This window comes from Clupea harengus, chromosome 12 (genome assembly GCF_900700415.2).
Source record: "Clupea harengus chromosome 12, Ch_v2.0.2, whole genome shotgun sequence".
Lineage (NCBI taxonomy): Eukaryota > Metazoa > Chordata > Actinopteri > Clupeiformes > Clupeidae > Clupea > Clupea harengus.
The window spans coordinates 19,844,069-19,865,489 of NC_045163.1; the positions used below are offsets into that span (position 1 = coordinate 19,844,069).

Below are 21,421 nucleotides of genomic sequence, written 5' to 3' on the forward strand. Positions count from 1 at the left end.
TCTGACCTCACTCGATGCTTTCACTGAAAGCGGCTACCGGTGCGTTTCCAAAAGAACAGGGCAAGGTGAGGTGAGAAAGGGATCCCGCCGGGAACAATAACGGCAACGTAACTTACATAATCATCGCGATACATAACCGCTGCACATAATTACAGTGATTTGTGCTCCCACATTTCGCCCTTGTATTAAAAATATGGCTTGGAGCTAGTCAGGCGTGATGGCAGGCAGCGGTGCTGTGAACGGATTGTCGCCCCAGGGGTATGCTTGCAGAGTAGACTGGGATGCTTTGCCAAAGAAAGCGACCTGCCCGTACTCTGTTCGGCTGGGTCACACGACCGGTTACGTCTATGACTAAAGCACAGTTGTAGGCCATATCAGCACATGTTTCATTTCAATGGACGCAACACATAAGTAAGTATGTGTTGGGGGGGGTGTCAGAGCTGTATAACCAACATAAAGGATGGTTCTGGATGGATGCATAGTCTGGTCGTGTGTCCCTACAATGCCACAAAGGCAAGGATGCGCGTGTGTGTGTGTGTGTGTGTGTGTGTGTCTGTCAGTGTGACGGCAAAAGCCACATATTTGGCTGCTCGCGCGGCCGGGCTTCCAGAAGCATTTGCATGAGTGACTCTACCTGCAGCTCCGCCGGTGCTGTACACGTGTACGCATCCCCCTTTCGGCCCGAGCGCTCAGCAGGGACTCGGCAGCAGTCTATAATTTCCCTGTCAGCACGGAAAGCGGCGCCTTGAACCGAGGCTGTATTGTCATTTTGACAAAAACGCGACGCTTTTGACAAAGAATGGTAGGATGAGTTTGTATGGGGATGCAGCTGCTTTGCATTGGTTTGTGCCGTTATGTTCATAAAAAGTCTGAGGCACTGAATGGCCCTCATCCTTGTCACGGTGACCTACGATTTCGAAAAAAAAAAAAAATGGTCAGATGCAAGCTTAAGACAATGAATGACATGGGGCAACGCGTCGTCGGTAAAAGGCACCAGTAACAAATAAGATGCACTTAACAAGCCTACTTAAAAAGCACAGCAAATTATATATCACTCTTCAAACTTCGACAACAATAATGCAGTATGATTACTGGCTGAAATAGTCAGTATTCTGACAAGTCATTGGTGTGTCATCTTGTAAAATACACCAATTGTGAAGTGCCGATGCTTTCCTTCAAAATGATTTATATGAGTGTGAGTTTAACTCTTTTATCTGAGCAGCGCAGCAGACTATATCTGTTAGTAGCCATAGAGGTACCTTTACAAACAGAACAGACATTTTGTTCTGTCGTTTTTGAGAGCATCAAGAGAAAAGAGCGGTCTTTCTGATCACTTGATAACACAACAGGTTCGTGGGGATGCCATTTCCGTGTTGTTGCGCACTCGGTCCTGTCAGTGCTGTTGCCGCCTCTTTGCCCGCGCGCGCCGCTCGGAGGAGCTCACAGACTTCATATTCTTGGGAAATGACTTCCAGAGGAAAGCACGAGAACCGCACGCGACAGCTATCTCTGCACGGGGACGGTGGAGCTTATGGTGAGACCAGTGCTGCGATTCAGCTGCAGCTGCTAGGCTATTGTGTGAGGGTGACAGACATCCGAACACTCCTAGCAGCGTCCTTTAACCGCTCGTCATTCCGTGAACCGTGATTCCGTGAACCGGGCACCGTCGCTTAGATTTTCAGCACCATTCGCTGTCCATCTACGTGCGCCATGCCGCCCCCTTTGCACTGCGAATTGAGCACTACTCGTGTACAGCCTCGTACTTTCCTAAACAAACAAAAAAAACTAAACAAATACATGAGTTGTATAGGTGTGTGTGTGTTTGTTGCAATATGAGACTAACAGTTTCCGAGTGTGGTAGTAGATATATCCAGAGTGTTAAAGAGAAAAAAACATCTTATTCCTGTGTTCTTGTTTGTGCATTCGCCACAATTTATCTCCACACTAGCCAAACATTTTTAGGGGAAAGGGTTTTAATGGAGTGTTAAATGTAAAAATCACCCTTTTCTAATCTGTAAATTGCACGCATGTGTTTCTTTTGAGGTATGGCACAAAGAACTGTGCGGTTTCGATATCGTTCTTTATTTATAGTGCCTGTGCCTCGGTGGAGCGTACCATGTAGCTGTGGAGAAGAGAAGAGGGGAGACAGCGCGCTCTGTGACACTAACAGCGAGTTTTCTGGTCGCGTTTCTCGGTCGTGCAACTCCCCGCCGCCACGTCGCCTATGAGCTTGCCCTGTCTGTTTAAACCGAGAGGACACCCATACCGACTCCTTAAAGCAAAAAAAAATAGAAGGGTGGCTAGAAGCAGGGGCGAGGGGAACGGAGGTGTAAATAGGCAGGCGAAAGCGCTCGGTCTCTCTCTCTCTCTCCCTTTTATGAAATGAAGGAGTGAATTATTAAATAGGGCACACACTCTCACTCACACACATACATACATAGGGATCACGCCTCCACCGGGATCAGGCGGACGCTGGCGCCTTCCGTTTTTCATTTCATCCAGACGGTATAGCTATATTCGTTTGTAAATATTTGCCGAGATTATAAATAGTGTCGGGATTTTTTATATCTGCACGTCTTATTATATATATACATATATATATTATATATATCATTTCTATATTTAAAAAGGAAAAATATACTTCTTTGTATTCTCTTGAACCTCCACTCGCTGTCGCTTCTACACTGGAAGAAAAACTCCTTTGCCGTAAGAAGATGGCAACTTTAACCAACGGACAAGTGGACGGCTCAGTTCACGCCGGAGCGGCCAGCACAAACGGGCTCGTGAACGGAATAAGCCACAGCCACAGTCCCGGGAGCTGCGCCACCATTCCCATGAAGGATCACGATGCCATCAAACTGTTCATCGGGCAGATACCGCGGAACCTGGACGAGAAGGACCTCCGGCCGCTCTTCGAGGAATTCGGCAAGATCTACGAGTTGACTGTACTGAAGGACCGCTTTACGGGCATGCACAAAGGTAAGCTCCAGTCCGGCTCCGCCAGAGAGGGCACACTCTTGCTCCCCTGCAGCGGGGCTGTCATACCGAGGAAAATGTCTCAATGTGCTTGGATGTGTCTGTGCTTCTCTTCATTTCCCCCTAACACACATACACTCACACAAGAACACACAAAATGAATGAGGGAAACTGATGCGTTTTCGGTCCTGGATTCATTTCTGGTAGTCATTGCTTTGTTTTAGACACTCGCATTTTTATATGTTTTCGAGTAATAAGATTAGGCGAAGTTCGGGCTAACAGGAACACTGATATCCCCCATAGCAATTGTTGATATGTATGCCGAGTGAAATACTGTGGCTGGTCGGCTACCGAATCACAGTTCTCTATTTTGGAAAAAAGCGATTGCTGAAATGCAGGCTTGGTGTAACGCAACAGTGGGTTTGGAAACGGGTAGGTTTTCAGCTGGGGGGGACGTCATCTCGTGGTATGAATGGTGCGCTAGTGTCACGACAGGCGCCGGCTCTCTCTTTTAAGTTCGAGTTCTCGTGAGACATGTTCGAGGAACTGTTGGCTGATATCGCCCCCAGCCCTTGGGCTGTTGCTTGTGTGTGTGTGTGTGTGTGTGTGTATGTACGTGTTCGTGTGCTGGTGCGTGTAAGCCCGCGCGCGTACGTGGCTATGGTGCGTTTGTATCACAGGGTGACATTTTTTATGGCGTTCACATTTTCTTTCTCTTGCCTGACGTCACTGAAAAAACTAACAACCATCAGCACCCACTGAAAATATTAATAATCTCTTTGTGCTATTTACTCACTGAAATACCTTTGATGGCTCTTTAAGTCACAGTGCCAATGAAGTGCACTTTACCACTTAGCCTATGAATGTCTTGATCCGAATTCACAACAGTTAAGTTCCATCGGAATGGTTTGTGTATTGCAGTTGTTTCTTTGCAAGAGCAGTGCCCAGTATAATGTAAATGGCATGAATGACCATAACTTGTAGAGGTCCAACAGTGGAGCATTCATTCGTCACAGAAATGAAAGAAGTATGCCTGTCCAGCAGTGGTTAAGAATCTGTGGACCACTGCTTGTGGTCACGTTTTCTCTGGATTGTTCTCCTAAACCTGTAGCATTGTAGATGGAAGTGTCTACCTCTGTAACGGTGGACAAAGATCAAGTAGCATTCATTGAAAGCACAAGTGAGGGGGTCTTGCTCGGGCATGGAGGTGATGAAAGGGTGTGTGGGGGGGGGTCTCATCATGCCCCATCCCCTAGGGGTCATCACCCCACTGCTGGGGGCTAATTGATCCAGCCATCCCTGGAGGCTGGGGCTTTGCCTGCGGGTTGTAGTGTGGCGTTAGAGTTAGCGTTAGCATTAGCTCGGAGGACCCCGGGGACCATGTGTCGCTGTAAACAGCATGACATTAGCCGTGTGTTAGGCGATGATAGTAAATGAGTACACAAGGCCGTGGAGTGAGAGGGAGAGAGAGGAGGAGGAAGGGAGGAGAGGAGAGGAAAGAGGAGGGAGTCAGCAGTGAGGGCGAAGGAGGGATGAAGGTGGATGGGGGGGTTATCTTTTATTAATAGTGCGGCTGTAGTAGAGACTCCCAGTCCAGCTGTTAATCATGCTGCCTGTGAACTATGGGCGTCCACGCGGGCTGATTCTAGGAACTGTCTCCTTTCTAAAATATATGACCCTGCTCACCCCCCACCCCGCACACAACTCCATAACCCCCCACCGCCCCTGTTCCAGCCCTCGCCCCCCTCCTTTTAGTGTCTGCTATGGCCCCTGCTTTCATTAATGCCCCCCAAGCTACCCCACAATGTTCCCATATTTTAGCAGTTTGGGAGTCTTTCTCACTCTTTCTCTCTCCCTTTCTCTGCTTTTCTCTCTCTCTCTCTCTCGCTCTCTCTCTCTCTCTCTCTCTCTCTCTCTCTCTCTGTCTCTCTCTCTCTCTGTATTGTTATATCTTTCCGCTCTCCATCCGCTGGCTCAGCCACCCTGCTCTTGGACCCTGCTCTGGAATACATCACTCTGAGTGAAGACACACCATCCTCGCTTTCCATCGGAGTGTGTGTGTGTGTGTGTGTGTGTGTGAGCGCTCCCATTTGTGTTATTTTTCTTCTTCATCATCCTCCTCCTCCTCTCTTTCTTCTTCTTCTTCTTCTCCTCAATTTTCATGATCTTGATTTTTGACTCTTTCTAAACCTTTTTTTAAGTCTTCTTTCCCCCTCTCCATCTCGCACGCATTCCTTTTCTGCTCTGTTTCTTTCCCCCCCTCATCTCTCCCCCTTCTGAATCACCCCACACCTTATCCTTTCAAACCCCCTCCCCCTGCTATCTCTCTCTCTCTCTCTCTCTCTCTCGCTCCCTCTCCCTCATCTCACCCTCCTTCTCTTCTCTCTCCTTCTCTCCATCACTCTCCACCCTCACCACCCATTCACGGGTTCTTTCATCCATTTATTCGCTCACCCACCCACACAGACACGCACTTGCACACAGACACACACACACACACACACACACACACACACACACACACACACACACACACACACACACACACACATACACACACACACACATACACGTGCACACGCTTTCCTGTGTTCTCCATTACATTACGAGCTGGCAGTCACCGAGCACTCTGCACTAAACTGTCCAATCAACATGCACGGAAATAAATTGACAGATAAACACATAATTTACCAGCGTGAGGGTTCTGTGTTAGACTGGCAGAGAGAGCAGCGTGCTGTCTGCACTCTCAAGCACGGGGCCGTGGAGTTCGCAGCAACGAGCTGAATGACAAATCACTGCATCAGTGCAAAACAAAGACCAACATCAGATTTAACCAGAAAGGAAAACATTTACGAATTGCATTTTTTTTTTTTTTTTTGTGATTTAATAGAAATGTGAAATCTTTAATAGAAATGACAAATCACTGCATCATTGCAAAACAAAGACCAAAATCAGATTTAACCAGAAAGGAAAACATCTACGAATTACACTTTTTTATTTATTTATTGATTTAATAGAAATGTGAAATCTTTTATGAAATTATCCCAATGCGTCTGCACACACCATTTGTTCTCCATATAGATATAGAAGCATAGATGTGTGTGTTTGAGTTAAGCTGAGCTGTGTGGGCGGGAGAGAGGGTGTTTGATGCTGGTGTAAAGTGTGTGGGTGGAGTTATGTTCTGTTTGATGCTGTGCTCCATCTAGGCAGATGAATTTTATTGAGACATGAGGACTGATACTCAGCTGCACCATGTAGTAACAGGGTGTTGATGATTCTTTGCGTGTGTGTGTGTGTATGTATGCATATACATTTATATGTGCGTTCTCTGTGTGTGTGAGAGTGTGCAGAGATGAGTGGATGTACATCTGAATTGTTTTTATATGTTTGTGTGTGCTTGTGTGCCTTTTAGAGATTCAGTGATGTTTTAATGTCGGTGCTCCATTGTGTGTGTGTTTGTGTGTGTGTATGTGTGTGTGTGTGTTTGTGTGTGTGTGTGTGTGTGTGTTTGTGTGTGTGTGTTTGTGTGTGTGTTCACATGTTTGTCTCAGGGATCCATCACATCAGTTTGATGCCAGCGGTCCTTTTGTGCTTGTGCGCGTACGTCTGTTTGTGTGTGAGAGAGAGAGAGTACTCATGTTTGTATGTGTGTGTTGGTGTGAGAGAGTGTGTGTGTGTGTGTGTGACTGTGTGTTTTGAAGTACATCGCTGTTTGATGCCCTTGGTCCTGTTAAGACAGCAGAGTAATGAGTCAGAGAAGAGAAGAGAAGAGAAGAGAGCAGAGTTATCCAGTCCTTAGGAATGAGTCCCAGTGGACCATCACTGAAAGAAAGGAAAGAGAGAGAGAGAGAGAGAGAGAGAGAGAGAGTAGAAGAAGAAGAAGAAGAGGAAATTGGCGAGGTTGAAGGTTAAAGGTGCAAATAAGAAGACACAGTGAAAGCAGAGTGATTAGAAATAAAAGAAGAGTAAGGGAAAAATGAAGGAAAGGAGGATGTGAGTTTTGAGATTAAGAAGAACAAATGGAACAGGAAGTGATGACAGGTAACGCAACAGCGTGAGGTCAGAGAGGCCGGGAGTGGAGCGATGAGAGAAAGGGCTTGCCCAGCTCGTGATGAGAAAGGAGAAATTGAGTTCAAACTGTAAAGAGGCTGCAATGTTTACTGAAGGTGACAGCGGAAAGTGGAAAATGCTGGTAGCTGGCTTATTGTGAAATGTAGCTGTGTCCTTCCCAGAACTATAATGGTTGCCAATGTCAGCGAGGGACACCAGGAACAATAAAAAAGATGAATTAGCTGTGTGTTAAAATATACTCTGGAATATACAATAAACTATTACCCAACTCTTAATGCTCCCTCATATCCTCCAAAAATATTGGTAATTTATTGGTCATAGTCTATGGATCATGTCATATTGATCATAGTATGGAGATACAAAAATGTGTGTGTGTACCATACTGCATACTACATGCTTATAGTTACAGGGTTGAAACATACGTAAATGCCAGGAAAATACTTTTGAATTGAATTGTACCGTCACTGAAGTGAGTTAAGAGAGAGGGACGACTATACGAGGGAGAGCAAGATTTAGAGGGGTGTGTGTGTGTGTGTGAGTGAATGAGTGAGTGTGTGTGTGAGTGTGTGTGTGTGTGTGTGTGTAAGTGAGTGAGTGAGTGAGTGAGAGTGTGTGTGTGTGAGGGGTGGGGGTGGGGGGTGACGTCTCGGCTGTCCCGTGGGTTTTCTCAGTGCCCCCCTGTGACTCAGCACTGCTAATGGAGCCCATTTGTAGCGGTCACCAGCTGCTGCAGGGAGAACATGCAGAGCGCTTCAGCAGAGTGAACATATACGCACACACACACACACACACACACACACACACACACACACACACACACACGTGTGTGAGTGTGCAGGCATATACACGCACAGAGACACATACACATACGTACACACACATGGCCATACACAGGACCATGCACAGCAGACTCTCAAAACACACACACACACACACACACACACACACACACACACACACATTTATATATAGTATATGCATGTGCAAACAAAGGAAGGTACATACACAGAAATCCTTTTTCCAACACTGTGACCCTCAAGCACCCGGACACAAAATGAATGGATAAGCATTCATGTGCATACGTACGTTCTTACACTGAAATGAGGCACTGCTCATCCTCTCCTAACAAGTGGTCGTGCATCTCTGCAGCAGAAGACTGGTTCACCGCATAGGTATTGTGTTCCAGGACTAGTTCTTTAATATTGTTACTGAAGCAAATCATAAAATAAAGGACAGGCACAACATTATTTGTGCCCTATATTTTTATACAAAGACAAAGCTAATTCATTACCCCCCAAAAAACTAGAACATTCTCTGTATGTACTTGTAGTACTAAATTACTTTATTAATGTATTCAATCAAAATGCTTGACTTGAAAAATATAACTAATTTTGACAATATAAAAATAGTATCACTACTCCACAAACCCAAAGAACAGCCGTTCTACTACATTAACAGTGAAATGTAGGCTACTTCTAATGTGACAGCGTAGTACTACAATGTGGTACCATTGCAGCCATACAGATAACAAAACCGTACCAGTTAAACCTGGTCTGGTGTCATCACTGTTGCTAATTGCGCGTGAGACAACGCCCCTGCAGCACAGAGGCTGAAGCTGTTGCTAGCTGTTCTGGGATCAGCCGTGGCCTCGCACCCCTGGTAACTGTAACCGCTGCGGTGGTAATGTTGTTAGCTGCGCTGAGAATAGTGGTGTTGCTGGCTGTTCTGGGAACACTGAAGCGTGAGGTGCGCTGTGATTGGACCGCGAGGCTTTCGCAGACTCCTCATCATCAGGAAGTGTAATCCTCTCCAATCTAGAGGAGTCTGTCAGCGTCCGGAGGCCCGACAGACAGACAGGCGAGCTCTCCTGGGCCACTTCTGCTTGGAGACCGATGTCCTTGTTAGAAAGGAGGAAAGAGAGAAAGAAAGAAAGAGAGAGGAAGAGAGGAGGGAGAGAGCTAGAGAGAGAGAGAGAGGCACAAGTGTTGTTTTTTTTGGTTCTGTGGGGTGGTGTTAATTCAGAGCGCGTCCCGGACACACGATTTCACTGCTCTTGCATCATTCTTGCCTGCATTTTTTTTTTGTTCGCTTACTCTCTCTCTCTTTTTCTCTTGCTGTCTTTACCTCTATCTCTCTCACTCTTTCTCGCTCTCTCTCTCTCTTTTTCTCCTGCTCTCTTTACCTCTATCTCGCTCGCTCTCTCTCTTTTTCTCCCGCTCCCTTTACCTCTATCTCTCTCACTCTCTCCTACTCTCACTCTCTCTCTCTACTTCTCTCTCCCTCTTTTTCTCCTACTCTCTTTACCTCTATCTCTCTAACTCTCTCCTACTCTTTCTCTCTCTCTCTCTCTCTCTCTCTCTACTTCTCTCTATCAATTTCACTTTCTCCTTTTCTCTCTCTCTCTCCCCCTGCATCATTGGGACCCACTGCGGATTCCTCCTTCCCCTTTCAGCCCTGCCCAAGAAACTCTCTCTTCCCTCCTTTCGGTTTCTGTCGCTCCCATTCTTTCATCCGTCCTCCTCTGCACCCCTCCATCGAAACACTTGATCTTGGCCCATTGTGCACCACTTCCACGAGAATAGAACGCGATCGATGTGGACCGCTTTGTTTTATGAGAGAGGCAACATGTGTCAGTGAACACTGTCAGTGACCTTTCACTCCCTCTCACACTGGTACACACTCAGTCACATTCAAACACATAAAGATATATGTTTTCATTCATTCAGACACACACACACACACACACACACACACACACACACACACACACACACACACACACATACATACACACACATACACACATCTTTCCTGCCCTTCATGACCCAGTTGTATAAAGAAATAGTGGCGATGTGTCCAAGCAAACACACATTCACACACGTGTACGCATGAGATACACTCAATCTCATTTTTTTTTTAGCTGACAGCTAGACAGAGACAAGAGCAGTGGTGGCAGAGCCATCATCCAGCATTAAAGCAAAGGGCACACACACATACACACACACTCACACACACACACACACACACACATACACAGACATACACAGAAACATACTGACACACACACACGCACACTCACTCACACACACACACACACACGAAAAGGAACACACCCAGTCACATACCTACATCCGCACACAGGGACACGCCGCAACATGGCCGATGCCCATTATTATAGCTGGGGACTGCTGAGGGGGCGGCCGCCCAGTATGGAGGCAGTTAGTCACAGTGAGCGATGGGGGAGACATGGAGATGGAGTGGGGTGGGTGGTTGGGGGGAGGGCTGGAGGGCTGGAGGTAGGGGGTCGTGTGCAGGCAGGACAGAGGGTGTGGATGCGTGGGGGGCTGTCGTGGTGGTGGGGGTCCCGGAGGTAGGTCAACCTTCCCCATCAAACACCCACCGCCGACCTCCGCCTCGCTCTCGGGAAGAACGTGAGGAATGACAAAATCTTGCTCCTTCTCCTCTCCTCTCCTCTCCTCCCTTTGTCTCTCCTCCCATCCTTTCACATTTCCTCTCCACCCTGTATTTTATGGTCTGGCTGGAGTTGTGGGGAAATGTATGGTCTTAATATAAATGTTTTATTGGGGCTGCAATTTAGGAAGGTGAAAATTTGGCTCTTTAAATGACCCACAATTGTAATATATGTGTGTGTACGGGTGTGTATGTCTGTGTATGCGTGTGTGTCTGTGTGTGTGTGAATTTGGACAACCATTTGTAACGGGTTGGAGTCAGACAAGGTCAAATAATGCTTGAAGTAGTGGTTGACCATCAGCAAGGGAGAAAAGCTCTGCAGTCGTCCCAATTGCAGTTGCAGAGTAACCGGGGAAACCCATAAACATGCCCTGAGTTTACTCCTGTCTTGGCATGGGATTCAAATCCTTAATGCGGAGGAAAGGATGTGCAAAAAAATGAAAGAAAAAAAATGAAAATCCTGGCATTGCAGACCCGCCTGAAAAACAAAAACATAGAAGAAGAAAATCACACAAAAGGCAGATCCAGCGGGGAGTCCGAAAAATCCCAGGATTCTTTTTTTTCCTTGAAAGATATATGTTCCACATAGTTGCTTTGTGGGGCTTGCATGGATTTAAATGCGGGGTGTGGAGAGGGGAGTTTACGGGAGCTGATCGCCGCTCAGCTTTAAAAGTTTCCTCGCCTTTCGCCTCTCACTTCACATAAAGCAGCCCTCCAATCACGGACAGACTAGTCCTTCTTCTCCTGCCTGATTCACAATCAGTTTCTCTCTCTATTTCTCTCTTTCTCTTTCTCTTTCTCTCTCCCACCTCGCTTACTTTATCTCTCTAACACACACTCACACACACACACACACACTGTTTCACACCCACACCCATACTCACACACTCATTAACTCTCCCCTCCCCATCTCTCTCTCCTGGCCTCATATCCTCTCTCTCTCTCTTTCTCTCACACACTCTCTCTCTCACACACACACACACTCTCTCTCTCTCATTCACACACTCACTCTCTCTCTCTCTCTCTTTCTTTCTTACTACTTCGGCTGCATTTCGTCCAACAGCACCATTTTGATTTAAGTGCCTGAAAGCAGAGTCGTGTTGTGACAAGTGCTTCTTAGAGAAGTAAATAGGCTCTCTGTTTTTCAGGCCCGTTGCATCATCTAAGTGTTATTGGACGCTGTGTTAAATGTTTAAATAGCTGAGGGTTTGGGTTGTTTTCGAAACATAACTCATGGTGTGTATCTGTATGTGTGTGTGTGTGTGTGTGTGTGTGTGTGTGTGTGTGTGTGTGTTTGTGTGCTAATGCGTGTGTGCGTGCATGATTCCACAGTAAAATGCGATAATGTAACACAAACACCTTGTAATTGAGCACAAGGTTAACTGTTACATTTATTATTTACGAATAAATAAACTAATTTCTTTTTTCATTAAATTTGTTCCATTCCAGAATACAAGCTTTAATTTAATTTAGACCTATAATTTTTCACAACTGTGTGTGTGTGTGTGTGTGTGTGTGTGTGTGTGTGTGTGTGTGTGTGTGTGTGTGTGTGTGTGTGTGTGTGTGTGTGTGTGCATAAACAGCGTGTGTAAATGAGTGTATTAGTGTAACATGAAAGTGAACCAGAAAGAATCTGCCCCAGTGTTAGTGGCAGAAACTTTTTTGAATAAACAGGGATGGGAATCAGACGAGAAAAACCAGCCATGACCCAGTTTGACTTTACTCCAATTTAAATTCAAGTCTCTTTCTCACCATTTCTCTCTTTTACTCTCTCCACCGGCCTCCTCCTCCCCACACTCTCTTAAAGGGGCTGTACGTAAGCTGACTAGCTGTCGGCTAGCGAGCTGAATGATTTCAAACCCCCCCAGGGGCAGTGTATTACTACATTTGTACACCCCTACCTCATCTCCCTTCGCAGAAGTAAACAAAAAGTTTGGCCAATGTGAGGGAGGCTGAAGGCCACATACATGAAAACAGTAAGAAATATCTAGGCTACTATTAGTGTCTCACTGGACATAAATTAATGTTAACTGATGGGCTTGCTACTGAGCTACATGTTCACTGAGCTCTGAAGTTCAAAATGGAGCATTCCATTTCTCCAAGAAGTAACACACACTTTAACTGTCATTATTTTAGTCTCAGAGATGGGATTTTTAGCGATTAAAAACGTCATTCCTGACCGAGTGACGGCACCCTTCCTTTACTTTGGTGTTTTCGCTGCAGTGACTCGCTAGCGCCTCTTGAGGTACAAAGTGGTATTATGAGAGAGGATGGAGCGGCTTTAGCTGGTTAGCATGCTAACTTTAGCAGATATCCAGGCAACCCAGTGCTCTGGCGTTTTTGATATTAAGTCGAATTTTCACATTATGTTGCTATTTTGTAGTTTATTTCTTAATGTTTACTTTAATTTTTTTAAATAATTAAAACCGAGACTCAAAAAGTTTTGAGTTCATTTCAAATTAAGCTAATTAAGATCTTCCTTTATGCGTCGTGGGTATTTCTTTATGTTGACTCTAACAGACAAAAAAGGTTTCCTGAGAATCCGTTTTCTTTTTTTTTTTTTTTAACTCTGCACGCCTGTTCTATTTGCATCTTTTAAAAGGTTCTGCATCCTAAAACACGCTGATCTAACTCGCAGAGCGCAGGATCAAGTTCTAGCTAAACTAGACTAAAATCCATTTTCCTTTTTTTTTTAAACAAGGGTTTTGTGGTTAACTCGGACTAACCTTTCAAGGAGACTTGGAGACTTGGGAGGGAAAAGGATCTCACCACACTGCAGGAACACACAGAGCTTCAAGAGACTGTGCCTGATCTCTCAACCGCTCTCTGCAGAGCCCAGAGAGTACGCCGGTCTGGGGGAGGGGTGGTTGGGCGCATGCTCCACTTGTGATAGTCGAAACATGCCCCCCCCCTGATGGAGGTGCAAAGAGCAGCGCAAATGGGTGTGTATAAAATGTCTTCAGCTGTTTGCTGTCACAGAGGTGCAATATTGCTCTTTCCAACACATTCAGCACAGAATTCGATTGGCTGTTGGCGTGGGTCATCAGTGTGCATACCCCTCACAGGCTGAGACAGTTGAAACACTTTTGTCAGGCCAGCGTCTGCTTTTTCACCATATTCATTTCCTTCACTATAAGTATTGTGTCAAGGATAGGAAAGGTGATATGGATCAAGTCCTAGGCTGATTTCTAGCCCATCCTCTGGGGCTGATATCCTGCTCCATTCCTGCATTCATGGAGTCTTTGTCCTCTCTATTTTCCCTCATGTATAACACGAACATTACCATACCATACACATTTATTTTTTTGTTATTGTAAAATATGTCTACAGTTTCAGTGCGCATATATTGATAGTTGACGTGATCCAATATTCACAAGGTTATTATGTACTAACAGAGCTGTAGAGACACTTTTACCCCTTCAAATCCCCCATCTAAATGACTGTGGGAGTGGGGGAAATCTTTTTTCGATTCTTATTCTCCCTGTCTGGACACGGGGCCGTCAGCAGCGTAGCAGCAGCGTAGCAGGAGCGCGCGTGCACGCGTCGCTGTTCCTGACGGAGGAGCCGGTGCGGTGTGTCCGTTGTGTCAGTGTCCCTCGGAGGGGACAGAGGTGTCACTTTAAAGAGCCAGCAACCATCCATCTTGTCACAGAACCCAATATCTAATGTCCTGTCCTCTTTAATGTTCTATCAGAGGTTTGTTTCACTCTCACTCTCCCCTGTCTCGCTCTCCCTCTCTCCCTCTCTCCCTCTCTCTCTCTCTTTCAAACAGCTTTTTCTCCTTTGTGTGTTTTTTTTCTCACAATCTAGCAACAGCAATATCAGGTAATTGTTGGTTGGCAATGGGAGAATAAAAAAATGTATGAAATTAGACAAAAAAGGTTTGATAATGGCTGGAATAATTTTCTATGCTAATGCTTTTTAGCAATTAGCCATGTTTGTACTGATTGGATGGGTTTTGGAGAGGCAATAGCAGTGGCAGAGCAAAGTAGCAGCTGAAATGATAATGTCTATTTTCTGTTAGCTCTGTTTCCTCTCAGTGTTAAGTTATTCGCTCTATTTGGCGTTCCACAGCAGGATTCCTCTTAGATAGATAGATATGGCTCCAACGGTAGACTGTCATCATTATGGAGAGCCCACTTTTAATTCTCTCTGAGGCTGTCTCAAGCACACATTCCCTTATACACACACACACAGACACACACAGACACACACAGACACACACACACACACACACAGACACACACACACACACACACACACACACAGACACACACACACACACACACACACACACACACCATCCAGCTGTTGTAAACTTCAGAAAGGTCACTACCGTTAATGGCCCTGCTAGGAAAGACCCCCCCCCCCTCTATGTGTCTGATTTACACCTGCACTGTCCAGATTCTGCAACCACAGCCAGCCGTCCCAGATCAATGTGTCACGAGGGTCGACAGCACCGAGCTACGGCAAGGGGTTTCACTCCACGGAGATTCTCACTCATTCCTGGAGAGAAACCATTTGGGAGCTTAAGAACCTATTCGATAGTTCAGGAACCAGCTAATGACGCTACACCTGTCTGCACATACACATACCACCGAAATGGAAACACCTATAGGTCTAAACTGAAACATTAACCGTCCCGTTTAAAATTTAGGCTTGTATATTTAACATATATTCTATCTCTCATAAAAAAGAACCTGGAGGACTGCATTCACAGCACGATTAAGTCTGTGTGAACGCTCACTTCATGTGTGTGTGTGTGTGTGTGGGTGTGTGTGTGTGTGTGTGTGTGTGTGTGTGTGTGTGTGTGTGTGTGTGTGTGTGTGTGTGTGTGTGTGTGTGTGTGTGTGTGTGTGTGTGTGTGAAAAGCATGGGTGGCAGCACTCAGGCCCCTGTGTGTTTAATGACCAAAGGGACTGTAATATGCGCTGATGATACGGCTCTTAATTAAAGTGAGCGAGTAGGCCGGACAGGCGTGGTGGAGAGAGAGAGAGCTTCAGTGTGGCCCGCACTGCTGTAAGCACACTGTGTGGAGCGGCCGCTATGCAGGATCCCACGGAGATAGAACAGCAGATAGCATATCTGCACTCTCCGAGAGGGTTGGGGTGTGCAAGCATACGTGTGTGTGTGTGTGTGTGTGTGTGTGTGTGTGTGTGTGTGTGTGTGTGTGTGTGTGTGTGTGTGTGTATGTGTTGGTGTTGGTGTTGTGTGTGTCCTTGTATTAATGCACATTTTCCACCTTGTGCTGGTTGGTGCAGAGTATGGTTTACAAATCCTCCCTGAAACAGAAGGGCTAAGGGGTGCTTTGAAAGGAGGTGTGCCGATCTTGAGAGGGGTGTCGTTGAATCACTGTATGAGTGGAACAGCATGCACAAATACTGTGTGTACACAGAGAGAGAGAGAGAGAGAGAGGTAGGCATTCTGCTGTATCATATCCTAGCTGGTTATCATATATATCCCCACAACTTCCTGCACAACACAATACAGCATCCAAGAAGGGTTTTATAAAATAAAATAAATCGTTCAGTCTAGATCTATCAAAACAACTAGCGTCATTAAAAGAACTTTAAATCAAACTCATAAAAAGGCCACTAGTACTCGGCCACTAATGAGGGCACAGACACATCCTCTCTACATGCCCCTGATAAAACATTCAAATATGTATGGGGAGGTTATCCACATCTTTACTCTTGGACTACTGCAGTAGGTCAGAGCCAGCCAAGTCATCCCCACACACACACACATCTACACACACCCACCCACACACACCTCTAGTGCGTACACAAGTGAACAGCCTCGGGATCACTTAGCCTTTTCATCGTAGCAATAACAAATAGAGTGGTTCACTTTGGCTTGATCTATGGCCCCCCCATGTCCATCTCTTTCAACTTTTATTTTCCCCATGAATTAAAAATGCATCGAGTCGACTTATTAAAGCTGGATGGATGGGAGCAGGGAAGGTGATAGCATTTTCACCGCGACCGTTAAGGCAAACGTTGGTTCAGAAAATGGAACGATATGAATTAATCATGGTTCGAGTTTTCAAGGACAGACAGGAAGACCAAGAGAGAGGGGAGAGAAGACAGACAGAGAGAGAGAGAGGGGAAAAAAAGGAAGGGTGGTGTTTTGGGAGCTTGGGGTAGACAGCGCAACAGGATTTTGTATTTGTTTTGGCTGGGAAGAAGATCCGGCCCAAAACTAGGAGCGAATTTCCCACGAGCAGAGCAGCTGAGCTTTGAGAAGGTAACGGGATTGCAGAAATGTGCACTGGTGCAGACGCCGATAAAGCATGCGGCAAAAACCTGTGCCGCTGAAAGGAATTGTGGGTAAGCCTGCCCGCTTAGAAGCCGCCAGTGTTTTTAATTCCCCGCGTTACGGTGAGCTTATGACTTAGTGTGCGTGTGCCTGAGTGTGTGTTTGCGAGGGTGTGTTTGAGAGCGTGCTGGTGCGTCTGAGTGAGGAAGCAGAAGTTAATGCCTGCGCCTACAGCAAAGTAGGAAGATCTAAATGTGGAGAGAGGAAAAAGATGGAGGGAAAGAGAGTGAGTGAGTAAGTGAGAGAGAGAGAGGGAGGAAGGGGAGAAAGGGAGGAAATGGGGGTGAGTGTGTGAGAGAGAAACTAAATGAGAATGAGAAAAGCGAGGGAGTGAGAGAGAGGTCAATGCAGAGAGTTGGAAAGAGAATGAGAGAGGGGAAAGGAGGGGATGAGGAGTGGGAGGAAAATGGAAAGAGCACAAGGAGGAAGGGGGAGAAGAAGAGACAGAGAGATAATGACAGTGCGTGTGAGGGGCAGTCAGAGATGGAGCAACCAAATGGTGGACAATGACAGTGGAAGAACGAGACAGCCAGAGAGAACCCACGAACGAACGAGCGAGCACGAGAGAGAGAGAGAGAGAGAGAGAGCTAGAGAGAGAGAGGGACGGAGATATAAAGAGAGGGACAGGGAGAGAGGAGAGGGGAGTCCCGGAGATAGATGTCCCCCCTCCCCGCAGATTGATGTGTGCTGGCTGGGCGCCAGGCTGGGCCCTGACCTGCCTGTCCTCTGCAGTACTTCACCCGTGACGTCTTTAAAGATTTAAGCACCATTCTGTGGCCATCACCGGACAGCACACACAAATGACCTTCCAGCTACCAGGGCACTATGATACAGCTCAAAAATGAGAAAATCCTTAACCTCTACTTATAGGTGTGTGTGTGTGTGTGTGTGTGTGTGTGTGTGTGTGTGTGTGTGTGTGTGTGTGTGTGTGTGTGTGTGTGTGTGTGTGTGTGTGTGTGTGTGTGAGTTTGGGTCTGTATGTGCACTTGTGAGTGGGCCTAATGTGGAAGGACATGAGTGAGAATGACCAAGAGTCGAAAACGACAGAAAAGGAGAGAAAGCGAAAGAGATGTATGCCCGTAAAAAGGGAGATGTTAGAAGCGAGAAAGACTGAGAAACAGGAGAAATGGAGAGTGGTCTTGGGCATGAGAGAGAGAGAGAGAGAGAGAGAGACTGTGTGTATTTCTGTACTCTATGGTCAGTGAGCTCATTTGGATATCTGTGTGACCGGTCAGAGGAGGAGAGAAAAAAGACCCCTCTGTGTAAAACCAATAGGGGGCTGGTCTGGAGAGGACTGCTCTCAGAATTACCACTGATTTGCAATTTAATGGCTTCTGAGATCTCCTGCCGATCCCATGAGCAGATTCCCTCTGCACCACTGCCTATTAGTGCAGATATGTAATCACATCCAGACCTCTCCCCAACCCCCACTCTGCTCGCCCTGTGTGTGTGTGTCAGTGTGTGTGTGTGTGAAAATGTGTGTGTGTGTGTGAAAGTGTGTTGATGTATGCGCTTGCATACTGTACCCTCTGCATGTGTGTGTAGAGGTTAGTGTGAGCATATGTATGTACTCTCTGTGTGTATGTGTGCTTAAGCGTCTATGTGTACGTGTAACTGGCCATGCGTGTGTGTGTGTGTGTGTGTGTGTGTGGGATAGCCACGGAGCTCCCGTTCTCATGCAGGCCTTTGGCTAATAATGCCGCTCCCCTGAGAGAGGAGGGCTAGCTCAGACAGACATGGCCCAGGCTAGACACGGCTCAGGGCCATTAGTGCTATTAACACTCCTCCCCATGGGCCCCTGTGCCGTATCACATGTGTGTGTGTGTGTGTGTGTGTGTGTGTGTGTGTGTGTGTGTGTATGGTCGGAGCATTAACACAAGCAGATGCCATTTGCAGCCCTCTGGGACGTGTTACGCCGTTATCCCCCTTCTGGCTAAGAACATTTTGAGGAGGACCTTTTAAACAGGAAGGGGGGGGGGGGGGGGGGGGGGGCGAGTGGTACAAGGCGAATAAAAAGCCACTTACTGTTTTAAGATGGTGGAACTAAACGCTGTTTGCAGTTTCTTGTTCGGTCATGACACCGGAGCCGGTTCGCTTTCTGTGGGAGGAATATCGTTTGGCTCTAAACGTGAAACACGGTTTATTTTAGTTTGTCACTGAACCTGACCTCTCTTAGCGGAGCCATAGTTAGGCAGGCTTAAGGAAACAAAGATGGCTCTTCTGATTGTGAGCTGTGCCGGGCTGCAGAGTCTCTCCACTGATGAGGGGTTCTGCTCAGTTCACAGGCTTCCAGCACGGACTGGAGCCTCGTCTGTATGCTGCCATGCTCTCAGAACCCCTCTGTGGAATTCCGGCCCTTGAATTTGAAGGTTTTCTGGGAAGCATGAGAGAAGATTCCAGTAGATCTGCATCGCTCCTTTCATGCAATGACTGGAATGAATTGGGAATTTTAGTTTAGCCAACAACCCCTTAAAATTCCAGTACGTTTTTCCAGTTTCACAAATGCTACAAGTAAACAAATACGCAAATACACTGATCTCAGTACTGTTGTTCTTCTTTAAATAAATTCACCTCTACCTCTGATGGTCTTTTATATATGCCATCAATGGATCAGAGCCTTACCCCTCTTTTCAACGCATAGCGCTGTTACCTATTCGCTGTCTGTAGGCTATAAGTTCCAGGTACCAATTTGCTAGCATCCAAAATAACTGCCAGCACAGCTTATAGCCTATTGTAGTGGCAGCCGATTTAGAATTGTCAGTTGTAGCTCAGGCATTAGCATTTATCTGGAATTGAGGCCCTGCCCAGAGAGGGGGAGAGAACAAGAGAAAGAGAGTAGTCTGCGGTACGCTCTCGTCTCTCAGCACGACCTGCCAAATGGATGAGTATTAGCATTCTGAGGGGCAGGGAAAGACTCGTTTCCCAGAGTGCTTTTCAGCTGTACAGTGAGAGATTGAAACTCAGGAGCTCAGCCTGTGTATCATGCAGACCTGTAGCACACAATTCCTCATACATATCTACATCCTCGCTTTCTCTATGCAAAACATTAAGCTATCTGTTCTATGTTGAACTTCATCATCATCATCATCATCATCATCTTAATCACCATCACCATCATCATGATCATCGTACTCAACATCTGTAATCCTTTTAGTATTGTTTATGCTAGTTGCCCTCTCTGTTTCTACATTCCTTTTTTCGATTGTCTTTTTTTCCTTGACACTCCTTTGTTCCAATTTTACATTCGCCCCTTTTGTGTTTTCCTTTCGCTCCTCTTTTCGCTGCCACTTGTGTTCTCCCCCCATCTTTTCTTTTTTTCGGGGCCTGACTTCATGCTTGGCTGATGTCCATGGCTGTATTCTATAGGGAGCTCCAAGCCCCGGCCTGCCATGTGATGATCTCATACAGTGGTATTAGACACAGGCATTAGAGAGGACAGTGCTCCGCCGTTTCAGAAGTGCTCCGTGTTTACAAATCCTGTTATGTCTCTGCCCGTGTCCTTGGAGTTGATTGCTGGTCCGTGTTAGCTTAGCGAACGTCTTAATTGTGTTAAACGGAAGAAAAAGCTGCAGATTAGAAGCCATTAATAAGCGTTGTGCGGGGAAGGGGAGAGAGAGAGAGAGAGAGAGAGAGAGAGAGAGAGAAGCAGGGGAAGAGAAAGAGAGAGAGAGACGCAGGGGGTAGAGAAAGAGAGAGAGAGAGACACAGGGGGGAGAGAGAGAGAGAGAGAGTGAGAGAGAAAGAGACAGAGAGAGAGAGAGAGAGGAGGGAAGGGGGTGTGTATTCCCGTGATGGTGCTTTTGTTCGTTGGGCAGAGTGGGGAGAGAGGAACGGCAGCGTCACCTTGAAACTCAAAAGCACAGGAGAAACAGGTCATTGTGTCTCTGCTGAAAAGAGGTGCACACTACTCTCTCTCTCTCTCTCCCCCCTCTTCCTCTTTCTCTCTTTTTTATCTCTCTACTTCTGCCTCTCTACACTCCCTTCACTATCTCTGTTTTCTTACCCCCCCTCCCTCCTCCCCCTTCACTCCCTCTCTCCCCCTCCCTCTCTTGCTCTCTCATCATCTTCCCTCACTCCAGTGCTTCCACTATCTCTCTCTCTCTTTCTCTCTCTCTCTCTCTCTCTCTCTCTCTCTCTCTCTCTCTCTCTCTCTCTCTCTTTCTCTCTCTCTCTCTCCCTCACTCCAGTGCTTTTGCTATCTCTCTCGTCTTCCTCTCCCCTTCCTATGACTCTTTGTCCCATCCTCCTTCCCCTCGTGGTCCCCTTTTTTCCTCTTCTTTCTCCCCCTCTTTCCCATCCCTCCATTCTCTCACTCCCTCCTTCTCTCTCGGGGAGGCTTTAGAGGACTCCTCATCTGTGTATAAATAGTGTGGGATGAATTATAGAAGGATCCAGGGGGGTTGCTAATAATCCCCCCAGACTCATCCAACAATGACACAGAAGATGGAGGGAAAACAATTACATAGACTCACACCAATCCACACACACACACAAACACACACACACACACACACACTCACACACACACACACACATCCTCAGGAGAAGTCATCAGAGATAGATATGGAAGAGTAGGGGTGTGAGG

General features: G+C 46.5%; 1 protein-coding gene across 1 annotated transcript in view; it reads left to right on the forward strand.

Moving 5' to 3' along the window:
• Window positions 1-1,114: 1,114 nt before the first annotated feature.
• The window catches only part of celf4 (CUGBP, Elav-like family member 4), an 88,665-nt gene continuing 68,358 nt past the window's right edge, over window positions 1,115-21,421 (forward strand). Inside the window, 2 exon segments of the mRNA XM_031577440.2 lie at window positions 1,115-1,534; window positions 2,692-2,979. Of these exon segments, the coding sequence (XP_031433300.1) occupies window positions 1,360-1,534; window positions 2,692-2,979 (463 nt within the window). The 5' untranslated portion in view covers window positions 1,115-1,359.